The following is a 20616-nucleotide window of genomic DNA, read 5'->3' on the forward strand; positions in this document are numbered from 1 at the left end:
TATTAAAAGCACATTTTAGTTCATATTTAATGGTGTCTCAAAATAGCACAGTTGAGTACTGGACACCAAAAAAAAAACACTATATTCAAATTCAATCAAACAGAAAAGCAAGTGTATTTTATTACATTTTTTCTTTCTGAAAAAAAAAAGTCCCCAGATCAGTTTCAGATGTTCGTAAAATAACTGGCTCATAAATAGTCACTGGACGAAACTCCACATTTCTTCCTTTGTCTTAAGGTCAACCTCTTTACATTAGTCTATCTGAAATCAGTGAATATATGATGACCGAATTTTGCCCGTCCGCTTATGACCAACTCAACAACCAACAACCACTAACAACCAATTTCCTATTGAGTGCATCTATTTTTCAGCTGAAAACCCACCCCTCACCACACCAAAAACCCAAGACTGATTTATTTTCTCTATGATTCACAACTTTTATTTACAAGTCAATAATCCATTAACATTTTCAGTTAAGGTATTTATCTGACAAAAGTATTGGCAAAAAGAGGCAAACTACGGTTAATATGCAAAAAAACATGTTTTTACAGCAGACAATATAACTGAAGGCCCTTGCCTCTCTCTGAATCAGATTTACAACAGAAGTCCAGACAGTTGATCTCAGAAACACTGTAATACTGTAGTTTTCCAGATGTGTTTGTTACCCTGTGTATCACTATAGAATCTACAGTACAACAGGGAAAAATCTGCTGGTCAAGTACAACACAACATTGTTCTGAACCATATTTTTAGACACATTAATTGATGTGACAACCACATAAAACATGGTTTGCTTTGCACTGGATCACATTTTTGCTATACAGTGATAATTGTAACTAGTGTGTGCAATGAAAACTTTTTAAAGCAGTTCATCATCTTCATATAGGAAGTACTTATCTGGTGCTGGAAACAGCTGTTTATGAAGTTCTTCAGAAGCATCAATTCTGAGTTTCCTTTTTCAGTGATCATTAGAATAAGGTTCTCTATCACCCTCTACTGGAGAAAACAAAGCACAGGCTCACTGTGGAGAAGACCATCAGTGTGGTAAGGCCGTGAATGCATAGATTTTTTTGATCATTGAATGGTGTAGCATCTACCAACTGTTCATGCTCACCTTGTTCACTCCATGTAGAGTTGACATGCAGCTAAAATGTGCCACGGATTCAAGTCTTGTTGATCTGGTCGCATTTGGTGGCAGTGAATCCACTCTTGTAGGCTCTCACGACATGAGGAAAGGCTTTTGAGACCATCAAGACAATCTTTAGCGTCTATGCCTCTTTTCAACTATGAGTCACACTGATTTAGAAGGCACAGATTTTGAAAATGTTCTTCATAATCCTTAATGAAAAGGCATTACAGACTAAGTGAGATCGGGTCATTGTGGTGGTCTCAGGAACTCCCAAACGCTGTCTTTCTCTGGACAGAAATCGATAGGTATGTGTGATTTTTTTTTTTTTATCCTTCACAACTTGCAAGGCTGGAAAGCGGTTCACCAACAACTCACAAACCGTGAAATGTCTCTGTTCAGCAGCCTGTGTGCACAAACAATCACAAGCCCAAAGTCTGTCATCATTTACTCACCCTCTTGTTGTTCCAAACCCATAAGACTTTCATTCATCTTCGGAACACAATTGGATATCTGAGAAAATATCTGAGAGCTTTCTGTTTGACGCTTCAAAAAGTTTATAAAGAGATCGTAAAACTAATCCATCTAAACTAATCCATCAAAAAAATTTATCAATAAAAAAAGAGTCACGATCACTTTATATCATGAACAGATTGAATTTAGGTTTTTATTCACATTCATCAACTCACACATCAGGTATGGTAAACAGAAGCTCAAACATGCTTGTACGAGAACCAATGTGTTACGCATTACGTTTGAGCTTCATCAAGAACCAGTGAGGTTCATGTTACGCATCACGTTTTAGCTTCCACAAGAACCAATGAGGTTAATTCTCGTGTTACACAGCACATTTGAGCTTCTGCGAGAAATAGTTAGATTAGGCTTGTTTGAGATGAGCAAATTCTGCGCAGAACCGATCACCGGTGATCACCGCGAGATGCATGCCGGTTAGAAATGTGTCCGAGGGTGGTCCGCCTTGCTCTGATGTCATGCTGACATGTGTCAAAAACCTCTCGCGAGGGCGAGGCGGACGTGTCGGATTCTGCAGTGGAGCGCAGTTGCTCTCCACCGACTGCGCTGACCAAAAGTATGATGGGAAACGACTTGCTGACGACATAGCTTAAAGCTTATTGGTTTAAACAACCGTGATGTATTGATCTCTTTTAAAAATGTTTGATTTTAAAACACTAACACCATGATTTTACGCGTATAAATTATGTGTGAATATTCCAAAAGTCTCTGACAGTGCGATCTCTCTACGGGTTATGTGATCGTTATCATATTTATAAAAATATATAAAAACATGTCTGTAATTAAAATAAAAATGATTGATACACACATCCTTCGAATGGAAATAAATAACAAGTACTTTGGGTGTATTGTTCATTATTTTTATTTTCATATAAAAGCAACAGAACGTAAATTACATCCAGTTTATCAGCAACACAGCGCACAAGTGTGAATCCCGCGATATCCGCCTTTGATCTCGCAGGTGTCTGATGCACTACGAGAACGGAGAATTGTCCGTCTTGCCTGCACTTTTTTCATTCCTCCCCTCACTGCAGCCGCCTACTCTCGGCTGAACTTCAGGCGAGGCTAGGCGCATCTCAAACAAGCCTATTCATTCTTGTGTTACGGAGCACGTTTGAGTTTTTGCTAGAAACAATGAGGTTCATTCTCGTGCTACGCATCACGTTTGAGCTTCTGTGAGAACCAGTGAGGTTCATTCTTGTGTGTTATCAGTGCCCAAGGAAGTCGACCGGAAGTTGAAGTCGGCCGGGTGCCGCCATCTTGTAGCAGAACTTCACTTGCGTTAGCATCCCCATTGACTTCCATTCATTTTGGCGTCACTTTGACAGTGAATAACTTTACATCTGAGGCGTTTAAAGACTCCATTTGTCCATTATTTATTTCTAAACATACACGACAATGCATAAAGGGCTCCATTACCTTCTATGTTACATTATGGCCCGTAGAAACAGTTTTTGTAAAAATAGGCTAACGATTTCGTCATAACCACTCGACTCTCTGTCGCACAGTAGAGAAATTACCGTACAGACAGGAGGAGAAGCTCGCAGGTAATCGGGGAGACGCCAAGAGAGAAGCCTACTGGCGTTACATTTTAAAATACTATACAAAATAATTAATCAGAATCCTTACTCCTGCTCACTCACGCCAAAGAACTCCCCGCTCAAGCTCGCCGTCTCTGCAAGATTAACGATGGCAGTTTGCACGCACAGCTACTAGAAGATTTACATCTGTCAGACAGGTCGCTGACGTCATCAAGCTTAGTTTGAGTCTGCGGGTCAGAAACGGAAGTGCTAAAAATCGCTAAAAATGGGCTTCACTTGACTCAATTGAGTTCAAATGGGGTCGCTGTGTCCATTTCTTTTACTGTCTATGTGTGTTATGCATCACGGTTGAGGTTTTGCAAGAACCAATGAGGTTTGTTTTCGCATGTCAAAGCAAGAACGGTTGAGCTTCGGTTCACTGATCAATGTTTATTTGTGAATAAAAGCCTAAATCCAATCTGTTCATCATATAAAGCGATCGAGTCTCTTCAGAAAATTTGGACTAAACCACTCAATTCACATAAATTAATTGTATGATCTCTTTATGAATTTTTTGAAGCATCAAAGCGTTAGTTAGTTAGTTGTCTATGGGGTCGACAAAAGTCTCTCAGATTTCAAGAAAATAAATTGAAAAAACAACATTTGCTTCAAGAAAAAAAAAAATTGACAATAGCGCAGGGCATTGTTATAGATCCCGTGTTCCCCTGGACTCGTCAGTTCCTCATCATCACGGATCACCTGCACCTGGACTCTATTATCTGCACTCCCTTTATATTGCACTCACTCCCTTCACTCCTCGTCCGTCTTAATGTTATGTTTATGTTGTATGTTTGGTTCTTCTTGCCTTTTGGATTAAAGTATTGTTAGTGATGTCCAAATGAAGCAACGAATCAGTATTGAACCACTTCATCAATTGTTTTGAAAATGGGTTCATTCATTCAAAGCTTCGTTTCAGTGACATCTAGTGGCGAAATTGTAGATAGCAATATAATGTCTGTATAAGTGTAACTAGGGCTTGTGTGAATGATGTAAATAAACCAGCCACAAAATAAATAAGCCAGGTGCAGTAGGATAACCAAGGTATAATAAAGCACCTTATTAGGACTGATCAGATAAAAATGTTCCCACATTGGAGAACAGGTTCTCTTCCTAGCTGGCTCCATGATGATGATCAAACAATGCAGTGATAATAACAACTATGCAAACTCCTAATACAACAAACCCACATCTTGTGCATCATTTTGGGTGTCTATATAGTCCTATTACGCACCTAAAAAGCTGCTGAAGCGTGCGCGCAGCAAAGTCTCGCGTCATGAAGCCTCTCGCGATGCGAAGCAGTATCGACTGGTCTGAACCACTCACGTGATTCACTTAGAGAACTGAAGCAGTTGTTGCTTCGGACGTCATCGGTCACGTGTGTTTTTCCGCACCAAAGCAAGCTCCGAAGCAGTAGTTCAAGAAAAATGGTGCTCCGAGTTCGAAGCTTGTGTCGGAGCATCGGTGTCAGACGGTCATCACTAAGTATTGTGTATTGTGGAAATCCGTACCTGCCTCATCTCTTCAAACCAGTACAACTGTAACAGAAAGACGGACCAATATAGACTGGATTTCCACAAGAAGATGGAGACTTTGACCAGCTCCCTGGCTCCTGCGCCTCCAACGCCTCTCACCCTGTCATCCGGCGATCGCCTTATCGGGCTCTTCCAGATTGGACGTTCACTGGAGAGGTATGTGGAGGAGTTCGTAGAGCTAGCTTTTCTGACTAACTGGTCTGAGGCACGTTTAATCACCCTGTTTCTGGACGGACTGGACGAGAACACTATCTGTTTTTATGAACCTGAAGATTATTTTTCCCTGAACGAAACCATTAATCTAATTTTATATTTAAACGGATCTAGTTTCTATTGTGATGAGGTTCAGGATATGTGTTCATCTCGTCCAGTCTCTCCTGAAACACGGGTGGCCAGGCCAGTTGGTCAGCCTGCGTCTCCCTCCGCATATCCCTCCAGTGAACTGATTTCCTGGTCAACGCTGGACCCACACTCCTCAATTGGGTCCAGAAAGCAGCGGAGGAGGAAGCAGCCCGCTCCAGTCTCTCCAGAGCCCGCTCCAGTCTCTCCAGAGCCCGCTCCAGTCTCTCCAGAGCCCGCTCCTGTATCTCCAGAGCCCGCTCCTGTATCTCCAGAGCCCGCTCCTGTATCTCCAGAGCCCGCTCCTGTATCTCCAGAGCCCGCTCCAGTCTCTCCAGAGCCCGCTCCTGTATCTCCAGAGCCCGCTCCTGTATCTCCAGAGCCCGCTCCAACCCTGTGCGAGCCGCCAGATCTGGACTGGCTTATTGACTTTTTTAACGAGCCCTCAGCTCCAGCCGCCGCCTACGAGCCCTCAGCTCCAGCCGCCGCCTACGAGCCCTCAGCTCCAGCTGCCGCCTACGAGCCCTCAGCTCCAGCCGCCGCCTACGAGCCCTCAGCTCCAGCCGCCGCCTACGAGCCCTCAGCTCCAGCCGCCGCCTACGAGCCCTCAGCTCCAGCCGCCGCCTACGAGCCCTCAGCTCCAGCCGCCGCCTACGAGCCCTCAGCTCCAGCCGCCGCCTACGAGCCCTCAGCTCCAGCCGCCGCCTACGAGCCCTCAGCTCCAGCCGCCGCCGCCGAGCCAGCCGCTCCAGCCGCCGCCGCCGCCGAGCCAGCCGCTCCAGCCGCCGAGCCAGCCGTTCCAGCCGCCGCCGCCGAGCCAACTGCTCCTATGAACTGTGTTATTGAAGTCTCCAGCCCTAAGACTGTTTTCCCTCCCTGCCTCCCTCTCCCGCCTCCTCCCATTTATGTTTACACTGAACCTTCACCTCAAGCCCCCTCGCCCAGATCTCCACCTCGGACCTCTGGGCGATTACCTTCACCCCGGCTCCAACCTCCCTCTGCTCCACCGTTGTCCATCAGTCCACCAGTTTCACCAGTATCCATCCTGCCTCCACTCACACCTTGTCCACTTGTCAGCCTGCCATCCCCTCTGGACTTCACTCCTCCGTCTCCGCTCCGTCACTCCGTCCCTCGGTTTCTGTTGGCCTCCTCATTCCCCCCGGTGTTCGTTTTGTTGGCTGTCCTCCTGCTTCCACTGCGGCCTTCTGGAGTCCCGGCTGCGCTTCGGTCGGCGGAGCCTACTGTTCAGCCATCACCCGCCGGTCCCTCACCGCCGCCTGGGCTCAACGCCTCGAAGCCTTCGGCCCCTGACCCGCCATGGCTGCCCTCGGCCCCTGACCCGCCATGGCTGCCCACGGCTCCTGACCCGCCATGGCTTTTGAGCCTGCCCTGGAGACCTCCACTCCAGTCTACTCCTCCCCCTGCTCCGGTTTGAGGTCTCCAGGGCGCCCGCCCCCCTCCCGGTTGTTACATCTACGGCGCGAGGACGCGCCTACCGGGAGGGGGAGGTACTGTTATAGATCCCGTGTTCCCCTGGACTCCATTTCCCATGATCCTCCTGTTCTCCACACCTGCACTCACTTCCCTCGTCAGTTCCTCATCATCACGGATCACCTGCACCTGGACTCTATTATCTGCACTCCCTTTATATTGCACTCACTCCCTTCACTCCTCGTCCGTCTTAATGTTATGTTTATGTTGTATGTTTGGTTCTTCTTGCCTTTTGGATTAAAGTATTGTGTATTGTGGAAATCCGTACCTGCCTCATCTCTTCAAACCAGTACAACTGTAACAGGCATTGCCACAAATTGGATTAGATTTCGATTTAATTACCTTCGATTCAATATTGATTAATCAGAGGCCTATCAGGTACAGTACACGCCAAATTTCCTCAAAGAAAAAAAATCTCTCTCAACTAATGCTGTAAACTATACAGGGAATCACAGTTGGTACATCATTATAACATTAAAGGTTAAAATTAATTGATTTGTAAGCTACTTGCATATAAATTACACAAGGACGTTTTTATAATAATGCTCCTCTCACGGCTTTTCTGAGGAAAATGTGAAATCTTTACAAACTGTTTTATTGCCTTCCTGTGTTTGAAACACTGATTGAGCGATTTACATGTGACATGACACGTATTTCGTTAAGTCATACTATAACTTTTAACACACCTTCGGATGTTCATTCATGTTTATTTTGAGTTGCAACTAGAAAATCTTACGAGAAGCTCAGTTTACGTGATACTATTGTGCAGCGATCTGTCACGCCGCAGAGCGCCAAGAAACATTGCGACACCTGGAGAGACGTCTGTGGTCTTACTTCAGTCTATGGGAAAGTAGCCAATTTTAGATTCTTGTGAGGTTTATTGTGCTTGCAATGTGATTGTTTTTCAGACTGGCACATTTTAAATATATATATATATATGTCGACCCATTCTAAATTGTGTTTATATGGGGTGCATCCGTTTTTCCCTCAACACCTCTAAAAAGGTAAATAAGAAATGATTTACCCCAACAGCTGAAGAAGATCAAACCTCTTGCTGGCTACAAATCCCAATATTTTGATGAAAAGATGCTCACCTGAGTTGGGAGAACATGGATGGTCACCACTTTGTAAGGCCCCCCCAATCGGCCCAACGATGGTTTCCAATAGAGCGGGTGAAGGTTTCCTGTGCGTTCGGTCTTTTCAGTGTGGCAAAATACTTTGTTAATCGGTCCTTGGGGTCCAGCTGACCCCGCTGGCATTTTCCTTTGTTTTTTAAAAGTGTTCCCTTCATCTCAGGGGCATGAAACTCTGTGCCTTTTCCTAAATAATCTATCTAAAAATGCACAAAAAATCTGGGCTTGATTTGGTTGTTCTAAAGGTGCGTAAAAAAAAAAATCACTGATTTAGTCCCTCGGGGTCAGATTGACCCCACATTGAAAATGAATGGGAAAATGAAAAAATGCAATTTTTTTTCAACTAATTTGTCAAAAAAAAAAAAAAAAATAATAATAATAATAATAATAAATCCAGAATAAATCTGAAATGTTCTACATTTCCATAATGGTCTGGTCCTAGACTATAAACACGAAGTGGAACGAACTTTCTATCTCATACACACACACACATACACACACACACACACACACACAAACACACACATGAGTGTGTATGCAACAAAGAGCATTTTTATAGAAATTGTTAAATAAAATCAACAAAACTGGCCTAAATCTGAAAAACTTTACATGTAAATAAAGGTCTGGTCCTTGACTATAAACATAGTGTGGAACGAACATTCTATCTCATACAGACACACACATACACACACACATAAACACACACACACACACACACGCACAGACACATAGACACACACGTGTGTGGCTGCAACAGAGGGCATTTTTGTGGAAATTGGCAAATAAAATCAACAAAACTGGCCTAAATATGAAAAATATTACATGAAAATAAAGGTCTGGTCCTTGGCCATAATCACAAAGTCGAATGAACTTTCTAACTCATACACACACACACACACATACACACACACACACAAACACACACACATGTGTGTGACTGCAACAGAGAGCATTTTCTAGAAATTGGCAAATAAAATCAACAAAACTGGCCTAAATATGAAAAAGTTTTACATGAAATTAAAGGTCTGGTTCTTGACTATAAACACAAAGTGGAACAAACTTTCTATCTCATACACACATACACACACATAAACACAAACACACACAGTCAATATTGAGCCTCTATTGGAAAGTTTTGGCCATTGCACCTTAATTCTTTAACTATAACCCATGAACTTTTTCCACAAACCTCTACAGTCTAGATGGTAGTATTCTATCCCTACCACATGGAACAATGTTCAAATACAATTTAGATTTAAGTTCACCATTAAAGCGATTTTTTTCATTAAAAATAAATTTTTCATAAGCCAATTTATAACATGGTTAAGTAATTGTTCAGTAAATAGGTAAAAAAATACAAAATATCCACAAAAACACAACAAAAATGCATAGTTGAGAAGTAAATAAAAAAAAAGATATATACTTTATCATATAAAAAATTTATATTTCCTTATGCAATCGCTCTGTAAAAGTTTGGGGTCAATCTGACCCCAAGGGACTAAATTGTCGGTACAATCAAGGGACCATTAATTACAAGTTACTTTTACTTGACTGCATTTAATCAAGACCTCAGATTTAGTTTAGAATGCCAATTGATTATTGGTCATTTGTATAATAGTTTATCTACTCATTGGATTATTCTACTTAACTCTTTATTGAAATTACAGCTGTTCATCCCGATTCCTTTAACACTTTGAGTCTCGCAACGACCGGGTGTATGATCTCATACTCACAGTCTTGGTCATTAGACAGAGGCAATAGACTAATATTCTAGAGGCCGTACCTACTTTTGGGTCTTTCTAGAATACATTATTTAGCCCCCACAGATCTGAACACACTGAATTAAGGTGACTATTTTTAACCCGAGCCCATGACCATTGAACCAAGCTGACCAACTTCTCTTCCTCTAATGGTAACTTTATATAATCATGCCGTGAGGCTCACCCCTATTTAGATTAATCTAACAACACATGTTTGTACTATACGGAAAACCCATTATCAGCCTACACAGACTACGTACACAATAACTAATGCCAATGTGTTAGTTGCATCTCTGAAACATCAGTCGGTGTGCCCCTCTGCTCCACCTAAACTGCACTTTAATCCATTACCAATTTACTATTTACTGAGCGTAAATTTGTGCTGTTATGGACTAAAAGTTATCTACTAATAGAGTTAATCATTACAGAGCAAGTCAGAATAAATTCAAATGTAACATTTTTTTATTAGTCAGGTAAATGTATCATGCCAATTAATCAATTCAAAGATAATTGATGCAAAACATCAAATGCTCAGAAATAAAGAGTAAAAGATGCATACCTGACATCAGTAAAATGTATAATTCTGAGTAGCTGATCTGGCTACAGAATCACACCTCAAACTCTTTGGAGAATTTCTTTAAATACCAGACCAAGACAGAAACCTCCTCCAAAAAAGACATGAGTTAACAATGGGAATTTGCATTAATCAAGATCCCAGATCTGGGTAGTTTACACCTTACTGAGGGCAGAAGAGAATTTGCATGAAAGACCCTGTGAAAGGAGCACACCCACCACAGTGAGCAAAGCATCTCTAAACTCTTAAAACCTTCATTACCTGTTGGTTTCCTTCTGTGGGGATGGGACCATTGTACCAGTCACACTGAGACATTTCAAATGATAACAAACACGTATAGTGTTGTATGATTGTTCACAGTAAAACATATAGAATTTTGGGTGAATTTCAGGTGGAGAGGAGAGATGAGGGAAGAGGGGGTGAAGGAAAGGAAATGTAGATTAAGAAAATATTCAGTGTGATCGACTCACTGTGACTGTGTATCAGATGGGGATCCTAATTTTACAAGAGAGAGTTCAAATGTTGATTTTCTTTGTTTTCTCAGAGAGTAGCCCTCTCTTGGTCCAGACAGTCCAGCATCCGTATTACACCCCAAACAGAAAAATACACACACATTTATACACATTTTTCACACAAGAACGATAACTATAAAGATAACTATAACATTAACTAAATTAGTGTCCACACCAGTGAAGGAGTACATTCTATTTATTCTAAGTACAGTTACAAGTAATCTTCTGCCACTTTAAATGCTCAAGCTCTTTAAAGTCTGGTAGAGTTTGATTGGCTTATATTGTTTTAACCCTTCATCAGCAGGAAAAAATCATTCTAAAAGCAATTGTTTCAATGTGGCTGTACTTTACTGTAGTACTGACTTGTTCTATTTTCTTCTATAGCTGTTCATTGGACTGCTTATGTGTAGTCCATTTTGGATTTGAACATATAACTTTAAAATCGCAAAATAGGAATAAAAAAATAAAAGAATCTTACGAATTTTCATCTTCCTCAAAAGCGCATTCACTACATGCTTACATAAAACGTTCCACTCTCCATCCAAACAATTTCCATCACATCTTACAGTAATCATTTGTAAATAAAAAAACAGCATTTCTGTATTAGAAAATGGTGGGCTTTAATTGACTCAATATACAAACAAACTAACAAAAACTACCATAAGGGGGAAAAACACACAGTCCAGGGCAGGTGGCAGTACAGAAGACAGGTGTAGGACCGCCCGGGCTGGACATGATGCCGGCACTTCTAAAAAGACAAGGACAAAACCAGAAAAAAACATGAGCAGCAGGATCCTGTCACAAAAGTTTTTTCTTTGTGCTAGTCTTCATTTTTATTTAAAGGGGTGGTTCGTTGTGGTTCAAACGCAGCCATGGAGCCATCAATCTGATTACTCACAGATTATTTGAGTGCATGTACAGTGCACAGCATAAATGAATACACCCCCTCTGAAACTCAGCAATTACTCAATCACTTAGAAGACATGTTAGGGTTCTTTAGAGATATAATGTTCCAGCAAGTCTGCTTAATCAGTTACTAAAGAAGCATGTCAAAATTTTTCAGGAAAATAAGATTTTCCTATCAAGGTGATAAAATATAAGTACACCCTCCTAAGTTACTTAATAAAATTAAATAAAAAATTTCTGGTGTAAATATAAGGCAATGTTTGATCAACAGGTAAGTATGTTGAACCAAAACATTTAAAGAGAAGTAATTTCTTGACAAATAAAAGTGTTATATAGCCCACTGAATCATTCTCAGACTTAATGCTGACAACAATGGAAGCACTTGGGAGAAAACTGTCAGGAGACTTATTATTAAGAGGACAGTGGTACAAGAGGATTACCAAATCATTGTTTTAAGTGTCAAAATATAGCAAAAGTAACACAGAAATTCAAAAACAATGGACTTGTGACAAAGCCCCTGAAATAATCAGGCCTTCATTTTAAGCTTTCATTTAGGGATGTGGGATTTTTTTTTTTTTTTTTGCTAGACAAAGAGCAGGAGAAAAACCAAGTGATTGTCTCAGAGCCAGCAAAAGCTATGAAAAGAGTGACTGTTGTGATGGAGATGGAAATATTTTATGTCAACATGAAATTTCATACAGAAAATGCAGACTAAGGATGCTTAAGTCAAAGACCAGTCAGATGATTAGCTTAGATCATTACAAACCAATCACCAGAACAAATCACAATGTAGAAGACATTGATTTTTACTCAACTGTAAGACTTAAATGTGCATGTATCCTTCTATTCATTGAGACTCACTCTGTTGTTGTGACAAGTGAACTTCCAGCTGTAGGGCAACGTTCGATAGAAATGACAAAACAAAGCTTCACTTGACCAAGGATCCATTTGCTGACCCCAAGGCCCCCAGCCTTAACAGAAGTGATGACGCGACTTTTTCTAACAAAGAAGGCTGACTTGAGTACCTCTCAGCCCCTCAGCAGTAAACTAATCAAAACCTATCACTGGGGTCTGATCACATAAAATCTATTGATGCTCTTACAAAACCCTCTTGTATTATCAACGAACCAGGAAAAGACCAATCAACGGATTTAAAACCAATGGGTTTAAGACCAATACCCTTTTTGTATCAAACAAACGGAACAGGAAACATTAATTAATGGACCTAAAACACAGACATCCCCCGATTCAGAACTCCTGTTGACCCGGTCACTCGTGACTCCGGTCACTGTTTAAACTCTGCTTACAGACTCAACCTTGAACCTCAAAAGGACAACTGTCGATCATTTAAAGTATTAACTATATCCAGAATAACCCGTACTATGATGTGATTACTAACATGTTGGATTCGATGCATTGTTTGTATTCCCTTATGCATTTTCTTTCTCTTTAATCACAGTTTTAATTAGGTCAGTCTAGTAATATGTGTGTAAGAAGTGTGTCATGTTTGAGGTCAAATTATAGATTTTATAATTATCTGTAATTCTGTGTGCATGAAATAGTGAAATATGGTACCAGGAAGACATTAGGAAACTTTATAGAGTTACTAATATCACAGGATTATGTTCCACGGATATCACGCGATGTAATCAATAGACAATAGACGGGGCGTGTCTAAGCTCCGTAGCAACGTCTCATTGGAGGATAGCATCTGAAGGATGGAGCTAAAGTTCTCCTTTAAAACTATGCTGTCCAAACAAGCTAGTTGTCAGAGTAGGCTACAAGTCAAAGATACGTCGAAGTACAGGTTGAAGTACAAGTGGAAGTACGAGTTGAAGAACCGATAGCCTACTTTGACCACGGCTGAAAAGATGCTTGGGTTATGCCGAAAAGAAGAAGTTGAGAACTGATCCTTTGCCGGGGCTGATTTTCCATTTAACAGTCGCCGACTTCATCCACGAGCCGCGCTGCTGACCAACAGCCGTCACATCCAGACTCCAAAACACTCCGTGAACTATCTGACCAAAGTCTCCAAAGAAGAAAACTGCTCAGAATAGCGCGTTTCACCAGCCGGCAACAACTTCAAAATTTCCACGCAACCCAACGAAGGGCTTTCCCGAGAAGACGTCACCTCAAAGACAGCCAATCCAAACCGGGATTCCGCTGCACGCGAGTCACGGAACAACCCGATTACCTCAGCTGTCAGAGCAAACGCAGGTACAAGCAAAGTTCTCTCTCTCTTGCTGGAAACTGGTGAAACTACTTGAAACCTAAAGAATCAAGCCAAAGCTCTGCTTTTGTGATTTTCCTCAGGTTGCGATGTTTAGTTAGTATTTGGGACTTTCTTCATAACTCATATCAACTCCGCGAATGTGTGTTTAGCCTTAGTTTCTTGTAATCATTAGAAGTAGTCAATAAAGCCTTGTTTTGAATTTCACATATACAAGTTTCTTGTGCTGTGTGTATCAAATTACTGTCTTAAACTCAAAGATAAAGTTACCTCTTGCTTATAATAATCATAATAAAATATTGTTACTGTTGGCCACAGAATAATATTTTATCCAGAATTGATAAAATACTGTAACCTCGATTTTCGCTGGACGAATAATTGGTTAAGTGTTAAATATTAATTCTGAATCAGTTACAAAGAATCAGTTGATTCGATTCTATTTTCCTGTAACTCAATTACCCCTCTTTATAATTAATTGAGCTAATAAATAGGGTGAGTCTCTACATGGCCGTAAATAAAACTTCATTTCTACAAAGAGCAACTTGGAAGTTGTGCACAGCTAAGAAATAGAAGATCCTACGCTCAAAAGACAACAAATGTAACAGCCAAGTGTGATTGAGTTAGTGATAGTATCTTCTTGACGGGTCGCCGTCACCATACTTCAGGGAAGTATTGGATTGTATTGTAAGTACTCAGGAATTCAGGGAATTACCTCGAGATACTGTAGAATTTTATTAACAACTAGGAGTTGTTTAAATTGTCAGTGGTGAAGTCAGATTGTATTGAGAATTTACACGACAGTTTTGGCGAGCCTAGCCAGGAGGCCTGAGGATCTTCTCCCTTCACCGGCGGGAAAGGGAAGTTTTTTTTTTTTTTTTCTTCTTTTATCACTGATTTAAATCACAAGAGGAGACATTTTCCTCATATTTCAAATTGACCAAAACCCATCGGAGGAGGGGGACAAATCCTTTCACGGCCTCGAAGAACTTGTAAGGTAAGACAGATTACAACTTGCTCTTTGTTTGAACTAAAATAATTATAATACAAATAATAATAATAACAGTAACAACAATTCTGAAATATCAGAACTGAGATCTCATGTATAGAATTATATGAATTAAATAGATTAAGAAAAATCCCATATCCTAAGAAAATATAATAAAAACTGTAGTTTGATATTGCTTTATATATTGATGTATCACCGAATATGATACTGCATTGAATGTCTGAAGTTGGGTGACCAAGATTAAAAAAAAAAGAAAAGAAAAGAAATTGACCATTTTTGTAATATTATACTTTTTGTATAGAAGCTCTGTTCCTTCTCAAACAGGAATCAGGAGAATTGTAGAAATATACTGAGGCACTGAAAAAAATAATAATATCACTATCACTACTGTTTTTCTGCATCTTGCAAAGAAGAAATGCTTGCTTTTCATATCACTATTGTTACTGTCTTTTCTGCATTTTGCAAAGCATAACTTGTTTGTTTTCATGCTCTAAAAAAAGTAATAATATCACTATTGCTACTGTTTTTCTACATTTTGCAAAAACAGAATTTACTTGTTTTCACACTTTAAAAAAAGTGATCTTTCCCCATTTTTTCCTTTATGTAAAGAAGAATTGCTTAAATGGAATGGGGAATTGCTGTGGTAAACCAGATGCAGTCCCAGAATTGAAGGGACCCTTAAAAAATAATAATAAATAAATAAAATAAATAAATGGAATTTGAGTAATGAACACATTGAACAGATAGAATGGTGGCCAAAATTTAAAAAAAAATTGACTCTCTGAGTGTTTCAATTCTAGAAGAAACCAGAAAGCAGTTGCCTTCAAAGAAGCAGAAGCGGGTAGACTGGATGCTGTTCAACAAGTGGGAGAGAGAGGCAAAGCAGTGGGCAGAGCAACAGAAACAGCAAAGAAATTCTGCCACAGAACCTGCAGCCCTTAACGCAGTGCAAACCACAAAGCAGAATCCAGAAGAGGAAGATATGGATATGGCATGCGCAAGCCGTTGTCCCCCTCCCTACAGAATCTTGACTGATCAAAGTGTTCAGGCAGCTGCAACTGAGGAAGCAAAGGTCCCTTCTGCCCCAATCAATGATAAGGAAAAGATTAAAGGTCCCGTTTTTCATGGTTTTTTGAAGCTTTGATTGTGTTTATAGTGTGCAATATAACATGTGTTCATGTGTTCTCTATGGCTCTGGGTGCGCTAAGCTGCTGTCGAATCAATCAATCATGTGGCACAATCAGAAGTCGTTATGTATATCTGAAGGAGGGACTTCATAGAACAAGGAAGTCATCAGCCCGTTTTTATGACAGTGGAAACAGCGGTATACAGATAAGTAAATTATGTGAAAAATACTGTGGTACATGCAATACATGCTCTTCTGATGCAGTTACAAATGACTCACTTAATAATAAAATGATGTTCAGTTTCCACCAACGTTGATCAAAAAATTGACTGTTGATGTTTTCAAAGTGGGTTGAGTGTTTTCCAAGTAGAAAAGCTGATGCTATGACTGTAGCAAAAGCTCTAAACAAGAGAAGTTATCCCAAGGTGGGGAGTACCAGAAAGATTGATATTGAGATCACAGAATTGGCAAATGAACTGAGAATAAATTTGACAAACTCCAAAATGGTGGCACACTGGAAAGGACAAATCAGACTTTAAAAACCAAAATTGTGTAAAATTATGGCAGAAACATGTATGACATTGGTTCAAGCCTTTCCAATAGTCTTGATGGCCATGAGAGCCTGAAAAGGGACCAGGACAGCCCTCAGCCCACACAAAATTCTTACAGGTTGGCCTATGCGAGTGGGAATCGAGCCTCCTCCCAGGAGGGATTTGCGGCAATTGACGAACAATTGAGAAAGTATGATGTTTTTAACTAAAGCTATCAGATCTACTCGCAGATGAAAGCTGCTTTGCCAGTTCTAGGTGACGAACCCCAAAATTCAGGACAGTTGATCTGGGTCAGAGACTTTCGGAGGAAGGCGTGGCACTGTCCGAGGTGGTTGGGGCCATATGACATAATCCTGACCATCAACACTGCCATCAAGGTTGACGAGGATGATACCTGGATTCACGTGTCGCACTGCAAACCTCACCAACCTGACAACGCGTAAACAGAGCTGAGGAACTACACCTGCCGAAAAGATCTCGCAACATCTCTGACAATGAAAATGTTGAGACATCTGTGGGGCCGGCCAGCCAGACAGGCATGGAGTCTGGGATCAACTTTGGGCCAGCAAATGGTTCTGATTTTGTGCGATAACAATTCCAGTAATAATGTTATCTCAATTTTTAGGATCAATTACAAAGTTTGTTTTATGCTTTTATTACTTATTTTGCTTATCATAGCATTTGCAATTTTATGTCCTGCTGTATTCATGTATTAATGAAAAAGTTATTTCAAGAAGTATTAGGAGAGCAGGAAAGACAGTATGTACAAATGGTTAAGTTGGAGGAAAATGTTTTTGATACTTGGAGAGAGCTGAAGATGAAGTCAGAAGATTTTAGAAAGAAACTGTACAGGAAGATGAAGGTCAAAAGCACGTCATTCTATGAGATAATGCAACCGGATTTGAGAATGTGATCGTGTAAAAACGATCAGAGGGGGGAATGTGATGGAAATATTTTATGTCAACGTGAAATTTCATACAGAAAATGCAGACTAAGGATGCTTAGGTCAAAGACCAGTCAGATGATTAGCTTAGATCATTACGAACAAATCACAATGTAGAAGACATTGATTTTTACTCAACTGTAAGACCTAAATGTGCATGTATCCTTCTATTCATTGAGACTCACTCTGTTGTTATGACAAGTGACCTCCCAGCCGTAAATAAAACATTCAAAATGTTCTGGTGTTGCTAGAGGAGGAGTACAGTGAGAAGTGCCTGGTTCCCACAGTAAAGTTCAGTGGTAGTAAAGCTCTTATATAGGGATGTATGAGTGCTGAAGGTGTGAGGGAGTTGTGCTTTATCAATGCTGTCATCAATTCCCACACCACTGTGTAATTTAATACACAAACTTGAACCAGAAGATGTTACCCTTTCCTCATTCCCTGCATTGTTGGGCAGTTTTTCAACATGACATTTCAACATTTTTCAATGCATGATATGCATTCTCCCAAGCTCCCAACCTTCTGTGGATATGAATTGCACTCAGTCTTAACACTCTTGAGTTCCTGTGGGGGATTCTGTAGAGATGAGTTGAGCAACACTCCCAATTAAAGATCAGGGCATTTAAGGAGCTCATCATCCAGGAGTTAAACAGGACAGATGTGACAATTTGTCATGAACGTGTCTCCGTGCCAAGAAGTGTCAGAGCAGTATATTCAAAATTATGGAGGGCGTACTAAGTGCTTGAATATTACACATTTATTGAATTAAATCTAGGGTGTACTCATTTCTGCAATTCCTAATTTAAACAAAATTGGCTAGTTTACTTATTTTATGGCTATTAATGACATATATTTCTCAGTTTTTATTATGTATATGTTTAATACATTTTAGTTTTGCCATCTTTCCATGAATTGTATTAGTGATCATAAAGAAAATACATCTTTTGTATTTGTACAGAGGGGGTTTACTCATTTATGCTGTGCACTGTAAATGTAGCTAGTGTGAACTGCAGCTGTTAAAAAGGGATATGAAACCATCAACCAAAAAGAGCACCACAAGAACCAAAGATACCTTTATAGACAGTAAGCCATGCAGACTGATAGGATTGGCCGATAGTCGAAGCAAAGCAGGTGTACTCTCCAGCATCCTCTAAAGACACATTCTTGATCTGCAGTACCTCCATCTCCTTATGTGTAGTGTTGACGCCTGACGTCTAGAGAAAAGAAGCCAGAGTGATCCCAGAAAACCAACCAAAGGTGAGAGAGGATGCTTTGCATAACATTTTGCGTCATGTTTTTGGATCCTTGTTGGGCCCCTGCCCTTACTGCTCTTATGAAATAACATGGTGAAAGTTACCTTGAAAAAGACATGGACAACAAGTTTACTTGTTCATTTTTACACACTACTGGCTACTGGACGATTACATTTTGTAAACTGTGTCACTACATTATTTTGTGTACTATGTGATACGATCTGGGAATTTTTTTTAAAATTTGTACATTTTTTTGTTGAAGTTTTCATTAAATTATTATTCTGTGACATCTTGTCTATCGTTTCTGAAAATATCTTGGCAAAATGATAATAGCAATTAAGATTAAAATAGTGATTTATAGTGGCAAGCTGAAAAGACTGCGTCTTTCTCTAATGTTTAAGAACATACCCGGCAGAGGTGCAAAAACATTGCCCATATCTTTCCCTCTCTTAACACTACAAAGTCAGTTCACCTGTCAGAATTAACCACATAACATGTAGAACGAAGGTGTATAAATGCGGAGTCTGAAGTAACTGCTCACTTAAATGATCTTGCTCGCCTCAATCTGCTCAATCCTGGTGATGTCTGCCCTAAAAGTTGTTATAATGGACTATTTCACATCCAGAGATGAAGGATCGGATGATGGAGAAGTTAGTGAAGAGGAAGAGTCAATTTAGCTGTGCTGCAAGGTGCTCTGTGCTATTCTAAATGTAAGCTACAAGGTACACTGGTCCTACTATCTAAACATACAAGCAGTGATCAAAAGTTCAGAGACATGCCCATGATAAACAACGGAAGACTTACTTCACTACTTACTAAGTTGCTGTCCTCTTCAGGGTAACATTAGATAGTCTCATTGAGTAGTGATGCAGCAAATTCTAGTTTTCATATTTGTTGACTGATTTTCAAAATAAAAGTACTATAGAATATTTTCATACATTCCCTGCTGCAGACAGCCCACAATTCTTTGCGTCGCTGTTAACAACCGTCATTTATTTGAAATTTTTTTAAAAAATAAATGGCGGCATCGGCAAATGTACAAGTGAAGATGTGTTGAAATGTAAGCAGTTTCAAGCTTGTTTTTGTTTTAAACATTGTTCTTCCTAATATCCTCCTCCTTTGTCTCTGTAACAGATATCTGTTAAACATAAGCCAGCTCCTCAAGCATTAACCAAAATAAAACAAATACATTTTCTTTTCAAATTACATACAAATGTATTAATAATTTTCATACATTTGCTGAGCGCAATGAGGCTGCCGTGAACGCGTTGGCATAGCAACGATATACTTTCAGTTTCCTTTCCTCCCTGTGTGTCCTACAAAGGACGTCTCATTTAAAGGTACAATTTGTAAGATATTCGCAGTAAAATATCCAAAAACCACTAGGCTAGTGTTATATATTTTGTCCAGCTGATTACTAACAATATCTCTAATGTTTTCAACTAACGTTACTTGTAAATCATGAGAAAATTCCCATTCTAAACAGTGACACGGGACCAGCGTCCAGCAAACCACTAGTTTGCTTCAAGCTGTTCCTTATTTACTTCTTGCACGTTTTATGGTTGATTGTGTTACTTATTTATGGAACATAATTACTGTTTACCATCTGCCGCTGGTTCTGTCGACAAGGACAGCTCCCGTAAACCTCATACTCACGATCGGAAAAACGGAAGCGGCGCCGGCGACTGTGACATAATAAAAGTCCCGCTGCTCGTGAGGCGTGTGTTGATCAATCGCTCCAGCTCCTCGTTCAGCTCCACAACACTCGCTCCTGCTCTGCTTCATACTACAGTAACGTTAATAATCGCATCCACGAACATGAGTTTTTTTTATTTAAATTTTTATTTATTTTGGTGATTTCAGGTCATATGGAAAGACTGCAACTCGATTTGGAGAAACAAAATGTAGACACAGTGGATTAGTTTTATTTTTGGATGGAATGCGCCACCATATACCTAAACTCATTTAACGTATGTCGGTGCGATTCATTTTACACCAGACTGCTTTGTGAACGAGGGTCGAT

The 20616-nt window shown here is 40.1% G+C and overlaps 1 protein-coding gene across 1 annotated transcript in view; it reads right to left on the reverse strand.

The window, feature by feature from the left end:
* Positions 1 to 11195: 11195 nt before the first annotated feature.
* Positions 11196 to 20616, reverse strand: part of LOC137026661 (fibroblast growth factor receptor 1-A-like) — a 34533-nt gene continuing 25112 nt past the window's right edge. Inside the window, exons 8-9 of the mRNA XM_067394070.1 lie at positions 18413 to 18554; positions 11196 to 11326 (exon numbers count right to left, since the gene is read on the reverse strand). Of these exons, the coding sequence (XP_067250171.1) occupies positions 11208 to 11326; positions 18413 to 18554 (261 nt within the window). The 3' untranslated portion in view covers positions 11196 to 11207. The remainder of the gene's footprint in view (positions 11327 to 18412; positions 18555 to 20616) is intronic.

This window comes from Chanodichthys erythropterus, chromosome 9 (assembly GCF_024489055.1).
Source record: "Chanodichthys erythropterus isolate Z2021 chromosome 9, ASM2448905v1, whole genome shotgun sequence".
Classification (NCBI taxonomy): domain Eukaryota; kingdom Metazoa; phylum Chordata; class Actinopteri; order Cypriniformes; family Xenocyprididae; genus Chanodichthys; species Chanodichthys erythropterus.